The 22,823-nt window shown below is 43.7% G+C and overlaps 1 protein-coding gene across 3 annotated transcripts in view; it reads left to right on the top strand.

Annotated features, from left to right (window-relative positions):
* The window catches only part of SERPINB6 (serpin family B member 6), a 33,211-nt gene extending 11,756 nt beyond the window's left edge, over positions 1-21,455 (top strand). For all 3 annotated transcript variants that reach the window (XM_040460471.1, XM_040460472.1, XM_040460473.1), the window contains exons 2-7: positions 8,209-8,383; positions 11,678-11,824; positions 15,380-15,497; positions 16,528-16,670; positions 20,573-20,728; positions 20,912-21,455. In XM_040460471.1, the coding sequence (XP_040316405.1) occupies positions 8,219-8,383; positions 11,678-11,824; positions 15,380-15,497; positions 16,528-16,670; positions 20,573-20,728; positions 20,912-21,316 (1,134 nt within the window). In that variant the 5' untranslated portion in view covers positions 8,209-8,218 and the 3' untranslated portion in view covers positions 21,317-21,455. The remainder of the gene's footprint in view (positions 1-8,208; positions 8,384-11,677; positions 11,825-15,379; positions 15,498-16,527; positions 16,671-20,572; positions 20,729-20,911) is intronic.
* Positions 21,456-22,823: the final 1,368 nt, after the last annotated feature.

Here is a 22,823-nt window from a genome sequence, read left to right on the forward strand (position 1 = left end):
TCTTTTATCCATTTTGAATTTATTTTTGTGTATGGTGTAAGAAAGTGGTCCAGGTTCATTTTTCTGCATGTCGCTGTCCAGTTTTCCCAGCACCATTGGCTGAAGAGACTGTCTTTATTCCATTGGATATTCTTTCCTGCTTTGTCAAAGATTAGTTGGCCATTCATTTGTGGGTCCGTTTCTGGGTTTTCTATTCTGTTTCATTGATCTGAGTGTCAGTTTTTGTGCCAGTGCCATACTGACTTGATGACTACAGTTTTGTAATATAGCTTGAAGTCTGGGATTTTGATGCGTTCAGCTTTGGTTTTCTTTTTCAAGATTGCTTTGGCTATTCTGGGTCTTTTCTGGTTCCATAAAAATTGTAGGATTGTTTGTTATAGGTCTGTGAAGAATGCTGGTGTTATTTTGATAGGGATTGCTGAATGATCACTTTAATATGCTGCTGAAATCAGTTTGCTAGTATTTTATTAATTTTTGCATCTACATTTGTCAAAGATGTTGGCCTATAGTTGTCTTCCCTAATAGTAGGGAAAGCCTTTTCTGGTTTTGGTATCAGGATAATGCTGGCCTTATTAAATGAATTTAGGAGTGTTCTCTTCTTTTTGAGTTTGAGAAGGATTGGTATTAATTCTTTAAATGTTTGGTAAAATTCACCAGTGAAGCCTTATGGTTCTGGCCTTTTCTTTGTTGAGAGATTTTTGATTACTAATTTAATCTCCTTTCTAGTAATTGGTCTATTCAGGTTTTTCTATTTCTTCCTGATTCAGGTTTTGTAAGTTTTATGTTTCTAAGAATTTTTCCATTTCTGCTAGGTTATCCAGTTTATTGGTATATAGTTATTCATAGTAACCTCTTATGATCCTTTGAATTTCCTTTTTAAATTAAATAAAAAATTTTTTTAATTTATTTTTGAGAGAGAGAGAGATAGCATGAGCAGGGGAGGGACACAGAGAGACGGAGGCACAGAATCCAAAGACAGGCTCTGAGCTTTTAGCTCAGAGCCTGACGCATTTAGCGTTTAGCCCTTTAGCATTTCTTGTAAGTCAGATCTGGTAGTAATGAAATGTCTCAGCTTTTATTTGTATGAGAAAGTCTTTATAACTTCTTTGTTTCTGAAGGAGAGCTTCATCGGCCATAGAATTGTTGACAGGTTTTTTTTGTTTCTTTGTTTTTCAATATTTTGAATGTCATCCCATTTTCTCCTGGCCTGAAAAGTTTCTGTTGAGAAATCTGTTCATAGTCGTACAAGGGTTCCCTTAAGGATGTAACTTCTCTATTTTCTCTTGCTGCTCTTAAAAATTCTTTCTTTGTTGACTATTCAATTATGGTTGTTGGTGTAGCCCTTATTCAGGTTCAAGCTATTTGGGGTCCTTTGGGTGTCATGGATGTAGACATCCATTTCTCTCCCCAAGTTTGGGAAGTTTTCAGCCATTATTGCTTTAAATAAACTCCCTGTCGCTTTATTTCTCTTCTCCCTCTGGAATTCTCATAATGCAAATATTGTTTCTTTTTGTTGTGTCCTATAGTTCCTATGGACTTGCTTCACAGAAAATTTTTGTTTCTCCTAACTTTCAATGTCTAGTCCTCCAGATCACTGATTGTTTTGTCTGCATGAACAAGTCTACCCACTTACTTACTTACTTACTTACTTACTTACTTATTTATTTATTTATTTATTTATTTATTTATTTATTTATTATTCGAGAGAGAGTGCACAAGTTTTGGGAGAGGGGCCGAGGGGGAGAGAGAGAGAATCTCAAGCAGGCTCCACACTCAGCATGGAGCCCAATGCTGAGCTCAGTCCCATGACCCCAGGATTGTGATCTGAGCTGAAATCCAAGAGTCAGACACTGACTGAGCCACCCAGGTGCCCCAGGTCAAGTCTACCTTTGAAACTCCTGAATTCTTCAGTTCAGTTGTTATACTTTCAACTCTAGGATTTCAGTTTTCTGGGGTTTTATGGTGGTTGTTATTTCCTTTCAGACTTCTCATTTTGTTCATGCATTGTTTCCCTAATTTTGTTTAGTTGTGTGTCACCATTTTCTTTTTGTTCACTAAGCTTCCTTAAGAGGATTATTCTGATTTCTTTTTATGACAGTTTATAGATCTCCATTTATTTTAGGTCAGTTACTGGAGCTTTATTAGTTTCCTTTCATGGTCTCATATTTAACTGATTAATCATGATCTTGATTCCTTATGTTGGTATTTGTGCACTTGATGAATGGGGTTCCTCTTCTAGACTTTATAGATTTGTTTTGGGAGAGACAGCTCTCCACCAGTAAGCCCAGCTGGGTTTCTGGCTACATCTGCTGCTAATGTTTTGGGGCATGTAGGGCTTATTATTATGGTCTCTTTTGGGGTGAGGCAACTGTTTGAGCTCTGAAGATGGAGATGGTGGGGTGCCACTGGCTAAGAACAGTTGGATAGGACTACTGGCTTGGTTCCCTACTTAAGTGAGGCTATAGGATAGGCTCAGCAGTTGCTTGCATTTTCTGGTCTGGCTTTGTAGATGGTCAGGACTGGGTACTATATTCAATAGTAGTTGGGGCTGTGAATTAATAACTTCCTGCCTTGGCAGGACAGACAGCCAGAACCCAGGGACTATACAACTCATTGTTTGGGGGCTGAATCAGGCCAGAGCATGCACTGAGTTCCCTGCTCAGGTGAGGCCACTGGTTTCACTCTGCAGATGGTAGAAGGCACAGGCAGTGCTCTCTGTTCAAGTGCCTCTGTGTGTAGGGATGTTTTTCATGTGCTCTGGTTAGGTTCCCTGGTTGGACAGGCTGAAGGCTATATTCAACAAGTGGGGCTATGAATAAAAATCCCTGTTCCAAGGCAGTGGGAGAAGCAGGTCTAGAGTTGGTAAAACTCTTTGTTGTCTTTTTTTTTTTTTTTTTAAGAGATAGAGAAGGAACAAAGGAGAGAGGGAGAAGGAGGGAGAGAGGGAGAAGGAGAGAGAGAGAATCTTAAGCAGGCTCCACACCCAGTGTGGAGCCTGACACAAGGCGGGGCAGGATTTCATGACTCTGAGATCATGACCCGAGATGAAATCAGGAGTCAGACACTTAATCAGCTGAGCCACCCAGGGGCCCAAAACTCTTTGTTGTCTTAACTCAAGCTGATCCACACCCTAATTTCCCTGCTAAACAGGGCCACTGGCTTTACTCTGTAGATTCTCAGCTCTATCTGCCCTTCTCTTGGCTCAGCACCCCTGGGCTGCACAGCTCCCAGGAGTTGTCTCCAGCCCTTTTATTCAGGTGGGGCCAGAAGATACTCTCCACAGGCAGGTGGGGCTGTGATTCAGCTACCTTGCCTGGGTGGGAGAGGGAAGGCTGCTCCAAGTTACCTTCAGTTTCCCAAACAGGCTGTCTGGTTGGGAGAGTCCTGGAGTTACCCTCAATCCTCTGTGAATTAATCCCACTGCCTCGGTACCTGGTACTGGCTTTGCTCTGGGGGCAGTCAGCTCTGCCTGCCCACTTCTCAGCTTGAGCACCAGTGGGCAGCACAGCTTCCAGGAGTTGTCACCAGGCCTTCTGGTCAGATGGGGCTGGAAGGCACTCTCAGCAGCTGCGAGTGGGGCTATGACTCAGCATCTTGCCCAGGCATGGGCAGACTGGGCTCTAGGGCTGGCAGAACTCCTCGTTTGATGATCTGAATCAGGCAGATCTCCACTCTGGTGTGTTCCCTGGTCAGAGTGCATCCCTGACTTAGTTCTACAGATGAGCAAAGCCTCCAGGTGGGATTACTATGTGGACACTGCAGGCATGAACTTGGTCTGCAAAGATCCATGTGCTGGTTGTCACAAGCCCCTCCCCTCTTCTCCATCATGGATTCCCAGTGGTTGAGCCATGCAGATTCCACTGCAGTCTCTGTAGAGTGAGAGACGCTGAGGCGACCTCTCCATGTGCTGCCGCCCTGTCCTTTATTTTTATTTTTTTAATTGCAAATTATGCTCTGGAAATATTGGCATAGCAATTTATAGGATCATTTACACAGTATAGGAAGGAATACCTATCTTAGTCATTGTTGGAAATTAATGGTTTTTTAACTTTCAAAAATTGTGTTTTAAAAAGGTATCTTGAATTTGCTCTCCACCTCTCCTTTTTTGTTTTTTTTTGTTTTTTGTTTTTTTTTGGAAGTGTATATGCCTTAGTGATTGAACTCCAGTGCCATGCAGACCTGGTTTCTAGCCTTCACTCTACCATTTGTATAGCCTTGTGATAAAAGAGCAATGGCTCCATTTCTTTGCTTATCAAATGCTGATATTCTCAACCAGCTTTACAAGGTTATAAGAGTCATTTAGGAAAAGTACTAATATAGGTCCCAGTGTGTAGTATATACTCAAAAATGGGTATTTATTTTTTCTGAAGTTAAAACTTTTTAATGTAATCACTAGTTATTGTTCCTGTTTGAGGCACAAGGGAACTGTTTCTAACATTTTATCATTGATGATGGCTGATACTCCTTGTCACATTATTTTATTTATTTTTTTTTTATTTATTTTTGGGACAGAGAGAGACAGAGCATGAACGGGGGAGGGGCAGAGAGAGAGGGAGACACAGAATCGGAAACAGGCTCCAGGCTCCGAGCCATCAGCCCAGAGCCTGACGCGGGGCTCGAACTCACGGACCGCGAGATCGTGACCTGGCTGAAGTCGGACGCTTAACCGACTGCGCCACCCAGGCGCCCCAACTCCTTGTCACATTAAGGAAGTATAGGAAGTACCATTTTCTTTTTGTTTTAAGGACATTTGTTATGAGTGGGCAATTCAGTTATTTCATGATTAACTTATTTTCTGCTATAAGATTATCCTGCATATCTGGAATAAGCCTACAACCATCATTGATTTCATGTTTCTTTCTTATTTAACAATTTTCATAGGACTTGGATATAACTTTTTTAAATGTTTCATTTATTTTTGAGAGAGAGAGAGCACAAGCGAGCATGAGCAGGGGAAGGGCAGAGAGAGAGGGAGACACAGAATCTGAAGCAGGCCCCAGGCTCCGAGCTGTCAGCACAGAGCCTGATGTGGGGCTTGAACCCACGAATGGTGAGATCACGACCTGAGCTGAAGTCTGCCGCAACCAACTGAGCCACCCAGGCGCCCTGAGTGTGAACATAATTTCACTTTTAACAGCTATCCATCATTGTCAGCTGAGAAATGGAATGCTGTTAGACTTCACCTTGGGCTTTGAAGAGTAAACTCCTCTCTGGCTCTTCTTTCGGCATTCATGTTAACAATAGACATCGAAGACGGCAGGGCACACAGATTACCTGGCCTCCTCTTCCTCATGCAGGGAGCAGGAACCGAGTAACACATTCAGAGTCCCAGAGCCAGAACTGAAAACCTCATCTCCCTCCTGACTTGTGCCTTTTCCTCTGAATGTCCTGGCTTGGTTTTTCCAGGATCAGTGTTTAAAGCCAGAAGACTGAAGCTGCTTTATGTTGAGGAACTACTGCTCTTTGAGCTTTCTCAATTCGCTGAGGGGCTGGGTAGCCAGCATCAGTGGGGGCTGAGCCATCTTGGGGGCCAAGCCAGAGGTGTCCCTGTCCCCAGCTAAGAGGAAGATTTGTGTGGTGGGGGACCCACAGACACCTGCCTGAGTCTTGACATTGGATTGTGTCAGGAATGCTTGGGACTGTGCCTCTTGCCCTGTGGTACGTCCTCGTACCTAATTCTTCATTCTTAAACCTGTTTTCACAGTTGTTTCTCTTAAAATTGAGAAGCAGGCAGCACTTGCTGATGTAAAATCCAAATAAACAATATAATTTTTGCATCAGTTCCATCGAATAGCTACTTTTGTTTCTATTGATGTTCCCAAGGGTCTGCAAAATCTTGAAGTTATTTCTGTATCAACAAAGAATCCATTATTTCAGAAGAATTTTAATAAGGTGTATGTTCTATGTACTTCTGTTAGAAATTAGTAATTTCAGATATGTATGGAAAGTCTGAGCAAACCAGGAGTGCTCAGCACCCCAGCTATTCTCTATAGTGAATAAATAGAGTTTGCAAACAAAATGTTTAAAACAAGGATAGTAAATAAAATTTATCAGGTATGTAAATTGCAATATTAGTTTCCTGTGGCTCTTGTAGCAGATGCCCGCAAGCTCAGCGCATTTGTTCTCTCATGCTTCCGGAGGCCTCAAGGCTGACAGGCTTCACTGAACAACACCGGGGTTTTGACAGGGTCGTGCTCTCCCCAGAGGCTGTAGCGGGGAGTCTGTCACCACCCCTTTTCCAGCTTCTAGAGATGCAGTTTTTGCATTCCTTGTTTGTCCCCACTTCCTCCAGTTTTCAAGCCAGCATGGTAGCATTTTGCTTCAGTCCCCACATTGCTTTCTTCATTGCTCAAATTCTTCTCTGCCTGCCTCTCATAAAGATACGTGTGATTACATTTAGGGACCACTTGAATAATTCACGATGATCTCCCCACGTCAAGATCTTTCATTTAGGGGTGCCTAGGTGGCTCAGTCAGTTAAGTGTCAGGCTCTTGATTTTGGCTCAGGTCATGTTCTCATGGTTCCTGAGACTGAGCCCTGCATCAGGCTCTGTGCTGACAGTGAGGAGCCTGCTTGGGATTCTCTCTCTCCCTCTCTCTCTCTGTCTGCCTCTCCCCTGCTTGTGCTTTGTCTCTCTCTCTCTCTCTCTCAAAATAAACATGAAAAAAAATCCTTTCTATAATCACATCTACAAAGTCTCTTTTGCTGTGTAAGGGAACATTCTCATGTTCCAAGGGTTAGTATGGGCATATCTTTGCTGCCCATATGCAGCCAACCACTGTAGTTATAATCATAAAGCCATCCTCGGGGAAGAATGGTTAACTCCTCATTCTCTTCACGGGGTCTTTCTGTTAGATACCTCCTTCCCTTTCCCTTCTACACCATGAAGATGTCCCCTCTTGCCTCTCCCTTTCCTTGTTCTGTAGATTCCCCCCCATAGCTCAACTGAGTCATTTCCTCAATCTGGGGAAACATAGTTTGTAAACTTCTGTAAGTGATATCAGAGCAGGCAGGTGCTGCTTTCCCCAAAATCTGCTCCCCACCAGCCTGTTCTGCTGCATCTACAGCTGACTGACTGCTCGGACCCCTTGCTGCCTCTTGCCTTCTCTCCTGACCCCTCTGTGCTGTACTTCAGGCTCTTCCTGAAGTGGGGATATCTAGAGGAGCAGTGGAAAGACAGTTTGCTGGCCCTGAGTTCAGCCTTAGCTATTCAGTTCCTTAGCCTGGAAACATCACTTCACTTCTGTGAACTTCAGATCCCCCATGGCAAAGGGGAGTCAATAATAGGTCTTTCTAAAGACCTACTGTGCTTTAACCTGCTTGAAGACTCTCACATCCACCCTATCCCTGACTGCCCAGAACTATTCCTCCTCTGGACCCTGCCTAGGCCACCAGGGATGTGGCCACATGCCCTACATGCCCAGTATGTGCTGTCTGACCCCTGACCTCTGAAGCCTGTAACCAGAGGCGGCCATGGGCAGGCACCTGCTATCCAGTGCCCTTGTCCAGAACAAAGGGCAAGAAGGCCTGGGCCTGTGGGCAGTAACAGATCTGGGCAACGTGGCCCTGGGTTTGGGCTTTGACACAAGCACAGGTTTCATAGAAGGAGAATTGAAGGTCAAAAGTCCTTGTTTTTAAGGCATTTGTATGACTTCGTATGTGGTTTGATTTATCTCTTATCTTCAGGCCACAGGCTACCCTAAAATTTGGTTCCTCTTTCCCACATGATAAAAGCATTCAACCATATTTTTGTGTGTGTGTAACCTTGTGGTTGGATTTATCATTTGAATGGTTTTTAAATTATAAAACAACACATATAAGCCCCACATCATGCCAAACAATACAGAAATAGAAGCAAAAGCCAATTAAGTCCTTTCTTGGTCCCACCCCCAGGAAGTAACTCAGGTAAGCTGTCAAGTGTACAACCTTCCACGCTTTCTCTGTGCTCACAGATAAGTGCACGTAGCAGTCCCCTGTCCCCCCCCAAAACAGGATTGTATTATTAATATCATTGTTTGTTTGGTTTTTTTTTTCATGTAATATTAGAAACATGCAAAATAATTTTGAGGGCCCACAAAAGAAATAGAGTTTTGTGTAGGTACCCATTTGCCCACTGAACCAAAACGGTAACTATTAATAACAGAGTGAAATACAGTCAGCATGTAAGCCTGTACTTATGTGATACTGATTTTAAATCTGTTGTTTCAGGCTCACCGTCATGGATACTCTTTCAGAAGCAAACGGCACCTTTGCCTTAAGTCTGCTGAAAAAGCTGGGTGAAGACAACTCGAAAAATGTGTTTTTCTCGCCCATGAGCATCTCTTCTGCCCTGTCCATGGTCTTCATGGGCGCCAAGGGAAACACTGCAGCCCAGATGGCCCAGGTATGTACCTGAAGCTACTTCTGGGCAACCGTTAAATGCCATTAATTTGTCAGTTGGGCTGGTCCTCCACTTTCACATCCAGGATTTGCTCTTGACAGATCCCTCTGCTGGTGTTGCAGGATGGGGACAGAGAGTTAGCCCTGTGCGAGTGGGCACCCCAGAATGGATGTCTCAGATCTGTTGGGGAGGAAGTGGTGTGCTCCATTTAGAAGAATGAGTGATCTCACTACCCCTGATGATAGTTTATACATGAGTTTGAGTTTTTGAGTAGGGGTAAAGTCACAAGGTTCAAGTTGAGTTCTGTGATATATTTTGGATATTGTCACTTGCTTTTCAATTATTAGAAATTAAAAAAAAATTTTAATGTTTATTTATTTTTGAGAGAGAGAGAGAGAGACAAAGTGTGAGTGGGGGAGGGGCAGAGAGAGAGGGAGACACAGAATCCAAAGCAGGCTCCAGGCTCTGAGCTTCCAGTACAGAGCCTGATGCAGGACTAGAACCTACAAACTGTGAGATCATGACCTGAGCCGAAGTCGGACACTTAACCGACTAAGCCACCCAGGCACCCCGATTATTAGAAATTTTTGTTTTAATTTTCTCATTTAAGTGTAAAACCTTCTTAGAGTGGCACTTGTCAGCCAAAAATGTTTTCAGTAGTATTTCAATTGTTTCTTATTGAGTAACAGCACCGTAAAACTTAGTGGCTTAAGATGATAATTACTGTTATAGGATTCTGAATGTGTTGGGCGATGCCTCCGCTCCACTCGGTCCCAGCTGGGTCACTGGTGTGGGGTCTTGGGCCTCTTCCATGTGGCTTCCTCCATGTGCTGTCTCCTCCCTTCGGCTTCTACGTGGTGTCTCCTTGATAGGGTAGCCTGGGCATCCTTACAGGATAGTACCCAGCTTCCAAGAGGAACAGCTTAAATGTACAAATGCTTATCAAGCCTCTGGTACATCATGTTTGCTAACGTGCTGTTGGCTGACACCAGTCAGGTGGCCAAGTCCAAAGTCAGTCAAAGAGGGGCTGTATAACGATGTGAATACTGAAGGCATTAACTCATTGGGTTACTGATGACTGCCGTGGTCTGCCCTTTGGCCCCTAGTGATTCCCAGTCCTCCACAGGTAAGGTATATTTACCCCCTTCCCAAGACCCCAGAAGGTCCAGTCTTGGGCTTGAAGTCCAGGAGGAGCAGGGCTCTGAGGTTGTTTAGTATGGTTCCTGGGTGCAGAGTTTTGTGACATTCTCTTCAAAAATGGCGGGGGGATGTCTGAGTCTGCTAGTGGTGCTATAACAAGGTACCACAGATTGAGGAGCCTAAAGAACAGAAGTGTATTTCCTCGCCGTTCTGGAGCCTGGAAGTGTGAGATCGAGATGTCGGCAGAGTTTTTCCTCTAAACAGTTGTGGGGTTTCTATGTGTCAATTTATAATTGACATAGTGATATAAATGATAATATGCACAAACCTGTTTGAGGCAGGACTCTGTGTTGGCCTGGGATGAGACTACTGGCTGACAATGTCCTTAAGATGCTCAGAAGCCCCTTTGTCTAGCTGAGTGGGTCTGTGAGGCACCTAGTCTGCCTTCATCTTTCTCAGGTTTTAATAAAGTAGAACTTGATCCTGCCTTGAAGCCCATACCTTGGACTTGATCTTTGTTCTGAGGCCATTTCTCAATTTAGAATCATTTGCCAGCTGGAGAGGCTGGGAATAAGAAACCTTTTAATTTTCTACCCACCAAGTCTTAGGTTGGAAAATTTTCCTTTAAATTCTGCTTGAAAATGAAATAATTCCTAGGGGAGCCTAGGTGGCTCAGTCGGTTAAGCCTCTGACTTCAGCTCAGGTCATGATCTTGCATTTTGGGAGTTTGAGCCCCGTGTCGGGCTCTGTGCTAACAGCTCAGAGCCTGGAGTCTGCTTCGGATTCTGTGTCTCCTTTTCTCTCTGCCCCTCCGCTGCACACTCTCTGTCTCTCTCTCCCTCTCAAAAATAAAATAAACATTAAAAAAAAAAAAGAAAATGAAACAATTCCTTCTTTACCTCTTCTTTCCCTTCCTGTACTCTATCCTAGGCAGCTACAAGCCCCATTCCTTCTGGACATCTACTTAGCCAGATACCTGGTTTGTTGGGGAAACGCCCAACCTTCCTCGCCACTGCAGGTGTCTTCTGCTGGGACATGCCAGGAGCCCCTTTTCTCCAGCCACTGCTAGTGATTTCTTCAGTGGCTTTCTAGCCTCTGCTTACCATCTCCTCACTCTCCTTCCTCCCGGCCTTTGCCAGCTGCCTGGGCCCAAAGCTGCTGCCATGTTTTGGATGTTGTCAGGGCAGAAGTCCATGTCTGGATTGCTGCATGAACTTCTATGGCTACAAAACAAATTGTCCCAGACTTAGTGGTTGGAAATAGCAAAGGCTGATTATTTCTCAGATTCTGTGGTCTGACCCACATGGTGTCAGCTGGGATCACGCATGATCTAGGAAGGCCTCTATCATGTGTCTGGGGCCTCCATTCTCCTATAGGTAGTTCCCCCATGTGGTGTCAGCTCTCCAGGACCTTCCATGTGGCCTCTAGCGGGATACCCTGGGCTTCCTCACATCATGGTGGCTGGGGTATGAGAGATTAAATATGGAGCTGCCAGACCTTGTAAGGCCCCGGCCTGGAATAGTGTCCCTTCTGCATTCTGGTGGCCAGACCCCATCACAGCACCAGCCAGACCCAAGGATGGATGGGAGAGGTCAGACCTTTCAGTATGAGGAGCAGCCTGTGTTTGCAGAGATGGGAGGCCTGTTGGCAGCCTTATTTGCAGCCCTATAGAGCACATAGAATACGGTGTGTGAAGGGGCACTGCCACTGATGCCAGTGCGGGCAGTGCCCTGACTCCTTGCAGAAAGTGCTGGAGGATGGCAAACTGGGTGGCTTTCGAGCTGCTTTTTGTCTTCAACTGGATGCATCTTCTTTTTTTTTTTTTTTTAACGTTTATTTATTTTTGGGACAGAGAGAGACAGAGCATGAACGGGCGAGGGGCAGAGAGAGAGGGAGACACAGAATCGGAAACAGGCTCCAGGCTCTGAGCCATCAGCCCAGAGCCCGACGCGGGGCTCGAACTCACGGACCGTGAGATCGTGACCTGGTTGAAGTCGGACGCTTAACCGACTGCGCCACCCAGGTGCCCCAGGATGCATCTTCTTTTAAGCTCTAGTTAGGATCTGTACAGTTCTTAGGCAGAGTTTGGTGTTGTATCCATTTCCTGCAGTCAAGGCACACTTAAGTTAGGTATTTGTATTCTGTTTTTCATTTCAGACACTTTCTTTAAGTAAGAGCAGCGGAGGAGGTGATGTCCACCAGAGGTTCCAGTCGCTTCTTACTGAAATCAACAGGACTGATGCACGGTACTTGCTTAGAACTGCCAACAGGCTCTTTGGAGAGAAGTCTTATGATTTCCTCTCAGTAAGTCATACTTGCTGTTTTTGACTAAGAAAGTAAAGACACCGGGGTAGTGGGGAGGAGGGGTCACACAGTATAGCAGAAAGCCTGTGGGTTATGAATTCATACAGGTGCACATGAACTCAGGTCTCCACTTACTAACTTCATGCATTCCCTTGAACCCTGTTTCAATTTTAATCTTCTATAAAATGAGCCTTATAACAAATAATGTCCAGATTTTTGTGAGGCTTTGATGAGACAATTACAAAAGAACTAACATGGAACAAACACAATTCAAAGTGAACTGGCTGAAACAAAGAAGTGATCAAAATGAGTATTTCTAATCATTGTTTTCTACATATCAATAATTTTTTATGCATTGTGATACTTGTTCAACTTTTTACACATGCAAATATTTTTATTGTTTTTTTCCAGTGCAGAATTTTTGTAAAGTTACTTGTCTAATTATACTGGTTCTGTTTATTTATAGTGCTTTAATGCTTTTTATCATTTTTCAAAAACTACTCAAGTAATATGTGAGTATGTGAGTATATGTTTGTTGCATGATGACTATATTCTTGTTACATAAAAATGCAAATAAAGCACTCAAAACAAGAGTCCTCACACCCGCTTCCACACCTCATCATTCCCCTCCCCGGTGTAAGCTTTCATAGATCTGATGTGTATCCCCCGTACATATACAAATCTGTTGTGTGGGTTTTTTCTCTACGTCACGTCATTATACCAAAGTATTATTTTGTACTTGTTTCTTTTCACCCAACACTGTGTCTTAAATTCTTTGCATATATGAGGATCTACCTCACTCTGTTTAACTGTTATCTGCTATTCTTAAGTATGGATGTACTGAAACATACTTAGTACGCCATTCCCCCACTGATGGGCATTCAGACAGTGAATGTTAGTGTACGTGACTCCTGTGCCCTATGTACGTGTGTTACTCTAAGATGGATTTGTAGCAGGGAGGAAGGGAGTGAAGCTTTGAAGCTATAGCAAATATTGAAATTGTCCAGAGTACTGTGGCCATTTACATTCTCTCTAGGGGTACCAGCGGAGTGCTCATTTCAACTCTTCATCATCAACACTGCATGTTGTTAACCTCTTAAATTTTTATTATTAAGAGATTGATCATCTTTCCTTATGTTTATTGGAAATTTGTATCTTTTCTGAGAATTTTCTTTACATACTTTTTATTGGGCTGTCTTTTTCTTACTGATTTATTCTTTTTCTATGTTTGGGATATCAATCTTATTCTATTACATGATTTTTTTTCAGTTTTTAAACTTGCTTCAGACTCACTGTTTTAAAATATTTGGAGTAAAGTAAATGTAGTCAAGCACGAGGTCAAATAATGCTAAGATTTGTTCACTATGGTGTGAATTTGTTACAGCCTGTTTTACTTATTTTTATCAGTCTTAGCTACTTCCTAGGCTGTTGCCGCATCTTTTTATAAGCCTTTGGTATAAAGAAGAAACAAAACTTCCAATAAACACAAAGAATTGGCTGATTTTCTTTAATTTACTTTCTTTTCTGATGGATATTTTTAAGAAATCATTGATGTTTCAAATCTTATTTTGATATTGAAATATAAGATAGAGGGTTTAGGAGTGTTTCTCAATAATTTCTTATCAATTTAGTGTTCCAAGAATCCAATACCAATCACAACTAATAATTAGATATTCCCTCAGTTTGACTAGTCATTGCTTATAAAATAGTAATTTAAATAGCAAACAATTATTTTCAACGTTTATTTATTTTTGGGACAGAGAGAGACAGAGCATGAACGGGGGAGGGGCAGAGAGAGAGGGAGACACAGAATCGGAAACAGGCTCCAGGTTCTGAGCCATCAGCCCAGAGCCTGACGCGGGGCTGGAACTCACGGACCGCGAGATCGTGACCTGGCTGAAGTCGGACGCTTTAACCAACTGCGCCACCCAGGCGTCCCGCAAATAATTATTTTCAAGCGTGTTTAAAAGTTATAGAAATTGAAACAAACATATGAACACAGGGGAAAGAAAGGAAAAATAACATACAAACAGAGAGGGAGACAGACCATAAGAGACTCTTAAATACAGAGAACAAACTGAGGGTTGCTGGAGGGGTGTGGGAGGGGGATGGGCTAAATGGGTGATGATCATTAAGGAGGGCACTTGTTGGGAGGAGCACTGGATGTTATATATAAGTGATGAATCTCTCAATTCTATTCCTGAAATCATGATTACGCCATATGTTAACTAACTTGGATTTAAATAAATAAAAAGTTGTAGAAATCACCCAAGGATCAATACATGAGTGCCCAGTTTGCTTCCAGACTATTTTCTTAGATTGAGAGACTGAAAACATTTTCAAAGGCATTGAGCAACAGCAGAGCAGCAAAGTTGGCGGAGCACAAAGTATCTGAGGACTAAGTAAAACGATATACCTAGATCACCTAGTGCAGTGTCTGTGACATGCTGAGATTTCATAAAACAGCATTGATGATAAGAATTCATCTGGTCCTCGGATGGATGCCGAATCCTCATTTACAGGGAAAGACAAGGAAGCTTCGAGAAACAAAGTGACTTTTTAAAGGCCACACAGCTAATAAGTTGCAGGACTTGTGTTTGTAGCTACATTACTGTGCCACGTGACCTCTCTGACACTATATCAAAGGAGCAATGTGAAATCCTGTAATAGAAAAACAGTCCTGAAAAGGGAAATTAAATATTTAGCTGTAAGCTGGTCAAAAGAAGGATTGGGAAACCATTCCATAGCATGCTTTCCACAAATTAGTTATTTCACTCCATTTACTCTCTATCAGATTTTCTGCTTTTATATGGCATAAAGTATGTGTTCACTAATGTCATCATCATTTAATAGACTTTGTTAACATGATACAGTTTATACTTTTTTTTGAGAGCTGCTCATTCTCTAAAACTGAGCCATCCCAAATGGTAGCCACTAGACACATGTAGCTATTTAAATTTCAGTGTAAATAATTAAAATTACAGTTCAGTATTCAGTTCCTCAGTGGCACTGACAATATTCCAAGCATTCAATAGCAGCACGTGGCACTGTTTTGGGCAGTGCAGATTTGGAATATTGCCATCATCACAGAACGTTGTAGTGGGAGGGGTGGTGTAGAATCATACACTTTCCACCATTGTATGGAACAGCAGGCCCTTGTTTCCAGTCCATTGTTCTGAAATGCACAGGCAGCTGTGGCTCTTGCTGTGGGCAGGACTCACAGAGCAAACGCAGCGGCTTGTCAGGAACGACACTCTGTAGTAGCTGCGTCTCCGTGTCTTTGTACTTACCTCACTGATGTGCAGTTAATCCCTCAAAGAATCTGGTAGTTATTGATATTTGATGTTCAGACAACTGTTTTACTTGGTTTAGAAGCTAAGTTTAAATGTAGCTGAAAAACGAGAAATAGGATTTTCAGTTAATTCCTCGTATTTATTTGTACGTTACGTATGTAAATCAAAATTGCCTACATTCTGATTTGGTGCAGTGAAGAAATAAGCTGTAAGTGTTGATTATTTCTGCAGCCATGTGATGATGTTGCTATGTTTCTCCTAGTCTTTCAAAGACTCCTGCCGTAAATTCTACCAGGCAGAGATGGAAGAGCTCGACTTTATTAACGCTACAGAAGAGTCCAGGGAACACATCAACACCTGGGTAGCTGAAAAGACGGAAGGTGAAAATACACCATTGCTCTATCTTAATAGTAGCTTAGTTGGTCTCACTGTCCTCTTTCACAAGACCATCAAAATGTAAAGAGGAATGATGCTTTTCTCTAAATAACTGTAAATTTTTAAAATCTGCTTCTGAAATACTGTCAGTGTATGCTTATTTTCTCTAGCTCTTCCCTGTTTTTGTCAATGTGTCTGTGATGTCTCTCAGTACTCGGTACAGCTGTTCCAGAATGATCCACTTTGTTGCCATTGTTGTTGTTAATGTTAATGTACAGTAAAGAAAAAGCCAGATACAGGTCTCATCCTGTATAGTTACCGTGTGTTATTGCAGGATCTTTGGTTAGGCCCTTATTCACCTGCAGCTCTTAAACTCTTCTGTGCACTCCTAGCCTCTCACCTTTCTGACTGTCCATCAAATCTCTTTCTTCAAGGGACCAAGCATTCCCTTCTGTCCACCTTGTGAATTCAGCCTGCACATACTTCTTTGTTCATCTTATGTTTTCTTGAAGGCATGGTATTTTTCTTACCAGGGCGTTTTAAGTTTTTGTTGCTACTGTTGTTATAAGGACCAGAATCCCCTTATGTGGTTATATTTGGGGGACTGTGAACTCCTTTATCTGTGTACCTCACAAGGGGATTGCCCAATTTAAATATTATCCCTGATGAATGCATCAGGAAACTCTTTTTTTTTTTTAATTTAAATTCGAGTTAGTTAACATACAGCGTAATATTAGTTTCAGGTGTACAGTATATTGATTCGACACTTGTGTGCATTCCTCAGTGCTCATCAAGATAAGTGTTCTTTTAATCCCCTTTACCTGTTTCAACTTGTCCCCTGCCCACATCCCACTGGTAACCATCAGTTTGTTCTCTATAGTTAAGAGTCTGTTGTTTTGGTTTGTCTCTCCCTCTCTTTTTTCCCCTTTATTCCTTTCTCTTGTTTCTTGGATTCCACATATCAGTGAGATCACATGGTATTTGTCTTTCTCTGACCATGGGGAAATTCATTGATTCTTTAATTCTTCTTTTCAGGTAAAATTACACAGTTGTTATCTCCAGGTTCAGTTGACCCAGTGACGAACCTGATTCTCGTGAATGCCATCTATTTCAAAGGAAACTGGGATAGTCAGTTTAACAAAAGCCAGACCACAGAAAGACCGTTTAAAGTCAGCAAGGTAAATATTTCACGTTAACAAAGGAGATTCTTGGAAACAGTCCCTGTGTTCACCCTGGTTTTTAAAATTTGCAAGAAAGCTCATCTCAAGTAGCTTGTGGCCTGTATGGCCTTCAGCAGTCCAGCATAAGGGCTCCCCATCACGCCTTCCCTTTCTCCTTTGCTGTGTCATCAAAAGTAGCTCTGAACTCAGAGGCTTCCGGTCTGGCTCCCCATGTCACCTGCCATACTGTTGCCAGGTGTTCTGCTTACAGTCACAAATCTGATGTCAGTTGTCAGTCTTAAGGTCTTTTTGGCTTTCTAGAACTTTTGAGATAAAGTTTGGACCAAAATATGGTATATAAGGTTCTTTGCAGACCTGGATCCTACCCATTTATCTCCATTTCTCTGTCTTCATTGCCATGAGTACCTATATATTCCTTCCTTTCCAGGAGCATCTGGAAACCTTCCCTAACAGTCCTCCTTCCCCGTGGGGATTTCTGTCCCACTCCTCTCAGTGGCCACAGTGCCCCCTGTGGGTCCTCAGGGTAGCACTGCAGAGGTTGGATACCCAGCACCACCTGAGGAGGGCAGATAGATGGCTGTCTCACAAGTGCCGGGCATGTAGTTGGTACTCAATAAATACTGAACAGATGTCCCATCTGCAGTCTTGTTTGGATGATAAGGATAACAAACACTAATTTTTGTTTAAAAACAAGCAAACAAAAGGACATGTATATAGGATAGACATCATGTTGAGCTGTCCCCACATTTGAAGAGGTTATTTGTGGTGGCCTTATATCTTTTCTGTCACCGAATCTAGTATATTCTTTCTTTTTAAATTAACTGTAGAGATTTTTGCACATACACCTTAAGTAGACAGAATAGATCAATTACAGCCTGTTCTGGATCACTGACCATGAGTTAGATCTTCTAAGCAGACATGAGCCTGAACTTTCAGTTTCTCAAGAAATGTATTTTCCTTTGAGCTTTATTCTTTAAAGAAAAAAACTTTTTTTTACATTTATTTTTGAGAGACAAAGAGAGCACAATCAGGGGAGGGGCAGAGAGAGAAGGAAACAGAATCCGAAGCAGGCTCCAAGCTCTGAGCGAGCTCTTAGCACAGAGCCTGATTTGGGGCTTGAACCCATGAACCATGAGATCATGACCTGAGCCAAAGTTGGATGCTCAACCGACTGAGCCATGCAGGGGCTCCTATTCTTTTTTTTTTTTTTTTTTTTAATTTTTTTAATGTTTACTTTTGAAGGAGGGAGGCAGAATACGAGTGGGGGAGGGACAGAGAGAGAAGGAGACACTGAATCCCAAGCAGGCTCCAGGTTCCAGGCGCCAAGCTGTCAGCACAGAGCCCGACACAGGGCTCGAACCCATGAGCTGTGACATCAGGATCTGAGCTGAAGTCAGATGCTTAACTGACTGAGTCACCCAGCTGCCCCCCTTTGAGCTTTATTCTGAAATGAGTTGCCCTGTTTTCACCTGGGGAAATTATTTCTTTCCTTGAAATTAATCTTTAATAAGATGTATATTAGGACTTGATTCATGGAAAGTTCATGTCCCCTAGCAGAGACCTGCAGGTGGGCAGGGAGTAGGGCTGCCGGGGTACTGGGGTGGCAGGCGCTCCCAGGGAACCAACTGTCTCTCTTCCTGCTCTGCTATGCTTAGTATGTGGCCCTTTTTCAGGGTCACCGTCATGGTATCTGTCATCCAGGCAGGAGGAAGGGAAAGGACAAAAGGCAGAGCAAAGCCTCTTTCAGGGTTCTGACATTCAGAAAGTGAAACCTGTCTTCTGTATCTCATGGGCCAGAGTTAGGTCTTCTGTCAGGTGTGGCTTCTGCCATAGCTGAGGGGAGGTGAAGACTTCTGTCTTGCTTCCTCATCTCCCCAGTGGAGAAAGACAGAAGGAGGGTAGTAGGTGTTGAGTGCACAGGCCTTTGGGGGGTGGAGGTCATTGTGTCTGAAAGTGAACAGATTTTAGTTCATCTGGATTTTTAAAATGCCTTTATTTCTAAATAAGACTAAATTTATATACACAGTTGTGTATTTAATGAATCATTCCCTTTCTGAGATTGGATCCTTTTATATTCTAAGACTAGGGGCTTTGAGCCCTGGATGGGTAGAAGGAGAAATTGCCTCAGGCAAGGCTTGGCAAACCGCATGCACCCTGAGGTCAAAACCAGCCCACCACTTTTTTTTTTTTTTTAAATAAAGTTTTAATGGAACACAGGCACATCTATTTGTTTAGGTATTTCGTGCTACAACTGTAGAGTTGAGCAGTTGGGACAGAAACTGTATGGTCCATAAAGCTGAAAATATTTACTACCTGGCCTGTTATTATAGAACAAGTGTGCTGATAACTGGCCGAGGACTGAATGAGGAACGAGGAACGAGGGGGCAGGTGTGGCTGAGGCCAGTTCAGGCGAGCCTTTGAGAGGCACCAATGGGAGGCGGTAACAGAAGTTTCTTCCATCTAATACAGAATAATGTGCTGCCCCAGAGAACTGGGGACTGCAGCTTGGGGCCAGACAGATTCACAGCAGCTGTAGGTCTTACACTGCACATGAATCAGGAGCGGAGGAGGGCTGTTGGCTGAGATGTGGTTGCTGTCCTTGGGTCTTTCTTACTGCCTGGCTGGGGATGCACTGGTGGCAAATGCATTTTTCTCCTAGTAAGATGTGTTCATTTTGCCTGGTCCTTTCAGTTTTCCCGTCCTTTAGTTGTTTATCCATTTATTCAGCAGATGTTGGTTTGAGAGCAGGCTTCGTGCAAGGTACTATCACAGTGTGTACAAAACCAGCGACTCATCCCTCCCATGAAGATTAGGTCTTTCTGGGGGTGAGACAGCGTAAATAAGAAAAGAAGAGTGTATGAGATAGTGGTAGTGACCCAGAGACAGACACAGAGGAGGGACACAGGTTGTGGATGGGGGTACGGTTTCAGGTGGGCTCTCCAGGTTTTGGGGTCGAACTTGTTGGGATTGACCATGGAACCATCAAGGGGCAAAGGGAGATGGGAGCACAGGGCATGCGGGACAAGCTCTTGTCAGAATTACAGGTCTTTTTAAGGACTTGAGCTTTTTTACTCCCTGGGAGTAGAGGGGGAGCTGCAGAAAGGTGTGATCTCATTTATGTTAATATTTTAAAAGCAGAGCCAGTGTGATTTGTTAATGAGTCCATTGTGCGGTGAAAGACAGGAGTCAGGGATACTCCTTAGTTTTTGACAATGGGATGAGTGGCATTGCCATCACTTGAGATGAAGAAAATTGTAGGTAGAGCAGACCTGGAAGGGAATATGAAGAGCCCAGTGTGACATATGACATTGGAGGTTTCTTTAATGTACAAATGCAGGTCCCAAGTAAGCAGTAAGATGTTTGGGAGTGTAATATATGTGGAGTACATGGGAGAAGTCCCAGCTAGAAATCTAAGTTGGGGGATTCTGTTTAAAGTCACAGGATTGGGGCACCTGGGTGGCTCAGTCGGTTAAGCGGCCGACTTCGGCTCAGGTCACGATCTCGCGGTCCGTGAGTTCGAGCCCTGCATTGGGCTCTGGGCTGATGGCTCAGAGCCTGGAGCCTGCTTCCGATTCTGTGTCTCCCTCTCTCTCTGCCCCTCCCCCGTTCATGCTCTGTCTCTCTCTGTCTCAAAAATAAATAAAAAACGTTAAAAAAAAAAATAAAGTCACAGGATTGAGGTCACCAGGAGACAAGCAGTGTAAGGACTGAGCCCTGAGTACCCCAGGGTTTGGAGGCTGAGGCAAGGAAGATGGGCTGGCAAAAGAGGGGGCTGAGGTGGTATTCTGGAAACCAAGGAAGTAAGTGTTTGTAGAACCCAGGCTGGCCAGTTCTGTCAATTTGTCCAATGTGTCCACTGGGTCTTATTTCAACCTAACATTTATCTGTTTCCATTTTAGAATGAGGAGAAACCTGTGCAAATGATGTTTAAAAAATCCACCTTTAAAATAACCTATATTGGAGAAATATTCACCCAAATTCTGGTGCTTCCCTATGTGGGTAAAGAGCTGAATATGATCATCATGCTTCCAGATGAAAACATCGATTTGAAAACGGTAACAAATGCTGAGCAATAATCACGCTATGATCGCAAGGGGATCGTGTGAACAGTTTCTAAAGCTATTGTCACTTCCTGTTACTGTTGTCTCGCCCCGCAAAGCCCAGAGCATTCACATCCCAGCAGATAGTTCTGTTGGGCAGCACGGGTCTGGATCTAAAAATCTTCTACTCTCTTCTAGGTGGAGAAAGAAATCACTTATGAGAAATTCACAGAATGGACGAGGCCAGACATGCTGGATGAAGAAGAGGTGGAAGTGTTCCTCCCTAGATTCAAACTGGAGGAGAATTACAACATGGAGAACGTCCTTTGCACGCTGGGCATGACCGATGCCTTCGAGCAGGCCAAGGCAGACTTTTCTGGAATGTCGTCCAGGAAAGACCTGTATCTGTCCAGGGTGGTGCACAAGTCCTTTGTGGAGGTCAACGAGGAAGGCACGGAGGCCGCAGCTGCCACTGCGGCCATCATGATGTTGCGATGTGCAAGAATCATGCCCAGGTTCTGTGCCGACCACCCCTTCCTTTTCTTCATCCAGCACAGCAAAACCAACAGTATCCTGTTCTGTGGCCGATTCTCCTCCCCATAAGGAGATGTTTGGCACTGTTCGTGGTCCTTCTCCTCTCTCCTGCTGACCCACTTTTCCTCTGACACTTCACAATGTGCCTACAATGCAAAGTGACCTTTGGTGACAATCCAAAAATAAAAGGCCCCGTTTTGAAATCCCATGTTCTGGACTTGTGTATGTTCGTGTGTTCACATGTCTGATGTCCTCTAGGATCCGAAACTGCCATTCAGGAAGGTCTGTGCTCATGTCGGCCGGGCCAGCACTAGCTGCTTAGCAAATCCCCCTGCTCTGAGAGGTCCCACCCATGCTCGTAGCCGCGAGGCCCTCAGGTCTTCACTTGGGCAGAGTGTGGCTCTTTTCCAGGCACAAGAGGGTACCTAGTGCCTCTCTCTTCTCTGTTCGGTGGCACTGTTAGTGACACACCCTGTGAGGAGCTGCAGGCCTTGGAGACCCCCTGTGGTGCGCTCTATCCCAAAACTTGTTGCAAGCGAGTGTCCCAGAAGTCTGCAGAGAAGCAGGGAGAGCAGTTAACTTAGGAGAGAAAGCAGTCCCATTGGCCACCTGTGTTTCTGCTTTTTTTCTGTGATTGTAGCTTGCAATCCTAGAGATCTGTGGTCACACACCTGTTCAGATGACCAACAGCCAGTTTCCCTGAACTTTTTTTTTTAATTTTTAAATTGTTTTTATTATTTATTTTGAGGGAGAGTTACAGAGTGTGAGAGGGGGAGGGGTAGTGAGAGAAGGAGATGCAGAATCCAAAGCAGGCTCCAGGTTCCCAGCCCTCAGCACAGAGCCCAATGCGGGGCTGGAACCCATGAACCATGAGATCATGACCTGAGCCGAAGTCAGACACTCAACCAACTGAGCCACCCAGGCACCTCTCCCTGAACATTTTAAATTGCCACCAGGGGCCGGAGATGATTAGGCAGGTTCTGTTCACAGTGGTGCAGTCTAAGTCCACATCCTGAGTTGTAAATACCAGAAAATTTTGTTTTACTGCAAGTATTAGAGACAAGGTGGCTAAGGTTTCTGTGGCCACTTGTGTTACTTGCTAGAAACATGATCACCGTGCTCAGTGACACTGGAACCTATCGACAGGTGAGGTTCAGGTTCAAGTGGGAGGGCTGTGCTGTGTTTTGGAGACACCCTCAAGGACTTCGTCCAGGACCTATCCTGATGCAATCAGAACTTCACTGATGCGATTCGTATTTCCCTTCTGTTGCTGGTCCGCTTTCTCCATTGTACCCAAGCCAACAGCTTAGCCGTGGGGAGAGGCTGGTGATGAGGGAAACAAAGGCAAGAGAAATGTAGCTTAAAATTAAAACTCCTTGCAGCTTGCAGCCGGCTGGTAAACACCTGAAACATACAGAGTGTGACCTTCCTAAAGAAATTCATGCTGCCTTAGTGCCTTAATGTTTATGTTTTATTAAAGTGAAAAGCAACCTTATCTTAGCAGCTAGCCCCTCAAGGTCCTAAAAGCCTTGCTTCAAAATTCCTTAAAAACTTATCTCTATCCCCTCCCCCTACA

The sequence above is a fragment of the Herpailurus yagouaroundi genome, unplaced genomic scaffold, assembly GCF_014898765.1.
Source record: "Herpailurus yagouaroundi ecotype Mexico unplaced genomic scaffold, PumYag 250, whole genome shotgun sequence".
Taxonomy (NCBI): domain Eukaryota; kingdom Metazoa; phylum Chordata; class Mammalia; order Carnivora; family Felidae; genus Herpailurus; species Herpailurus yagouaroundi.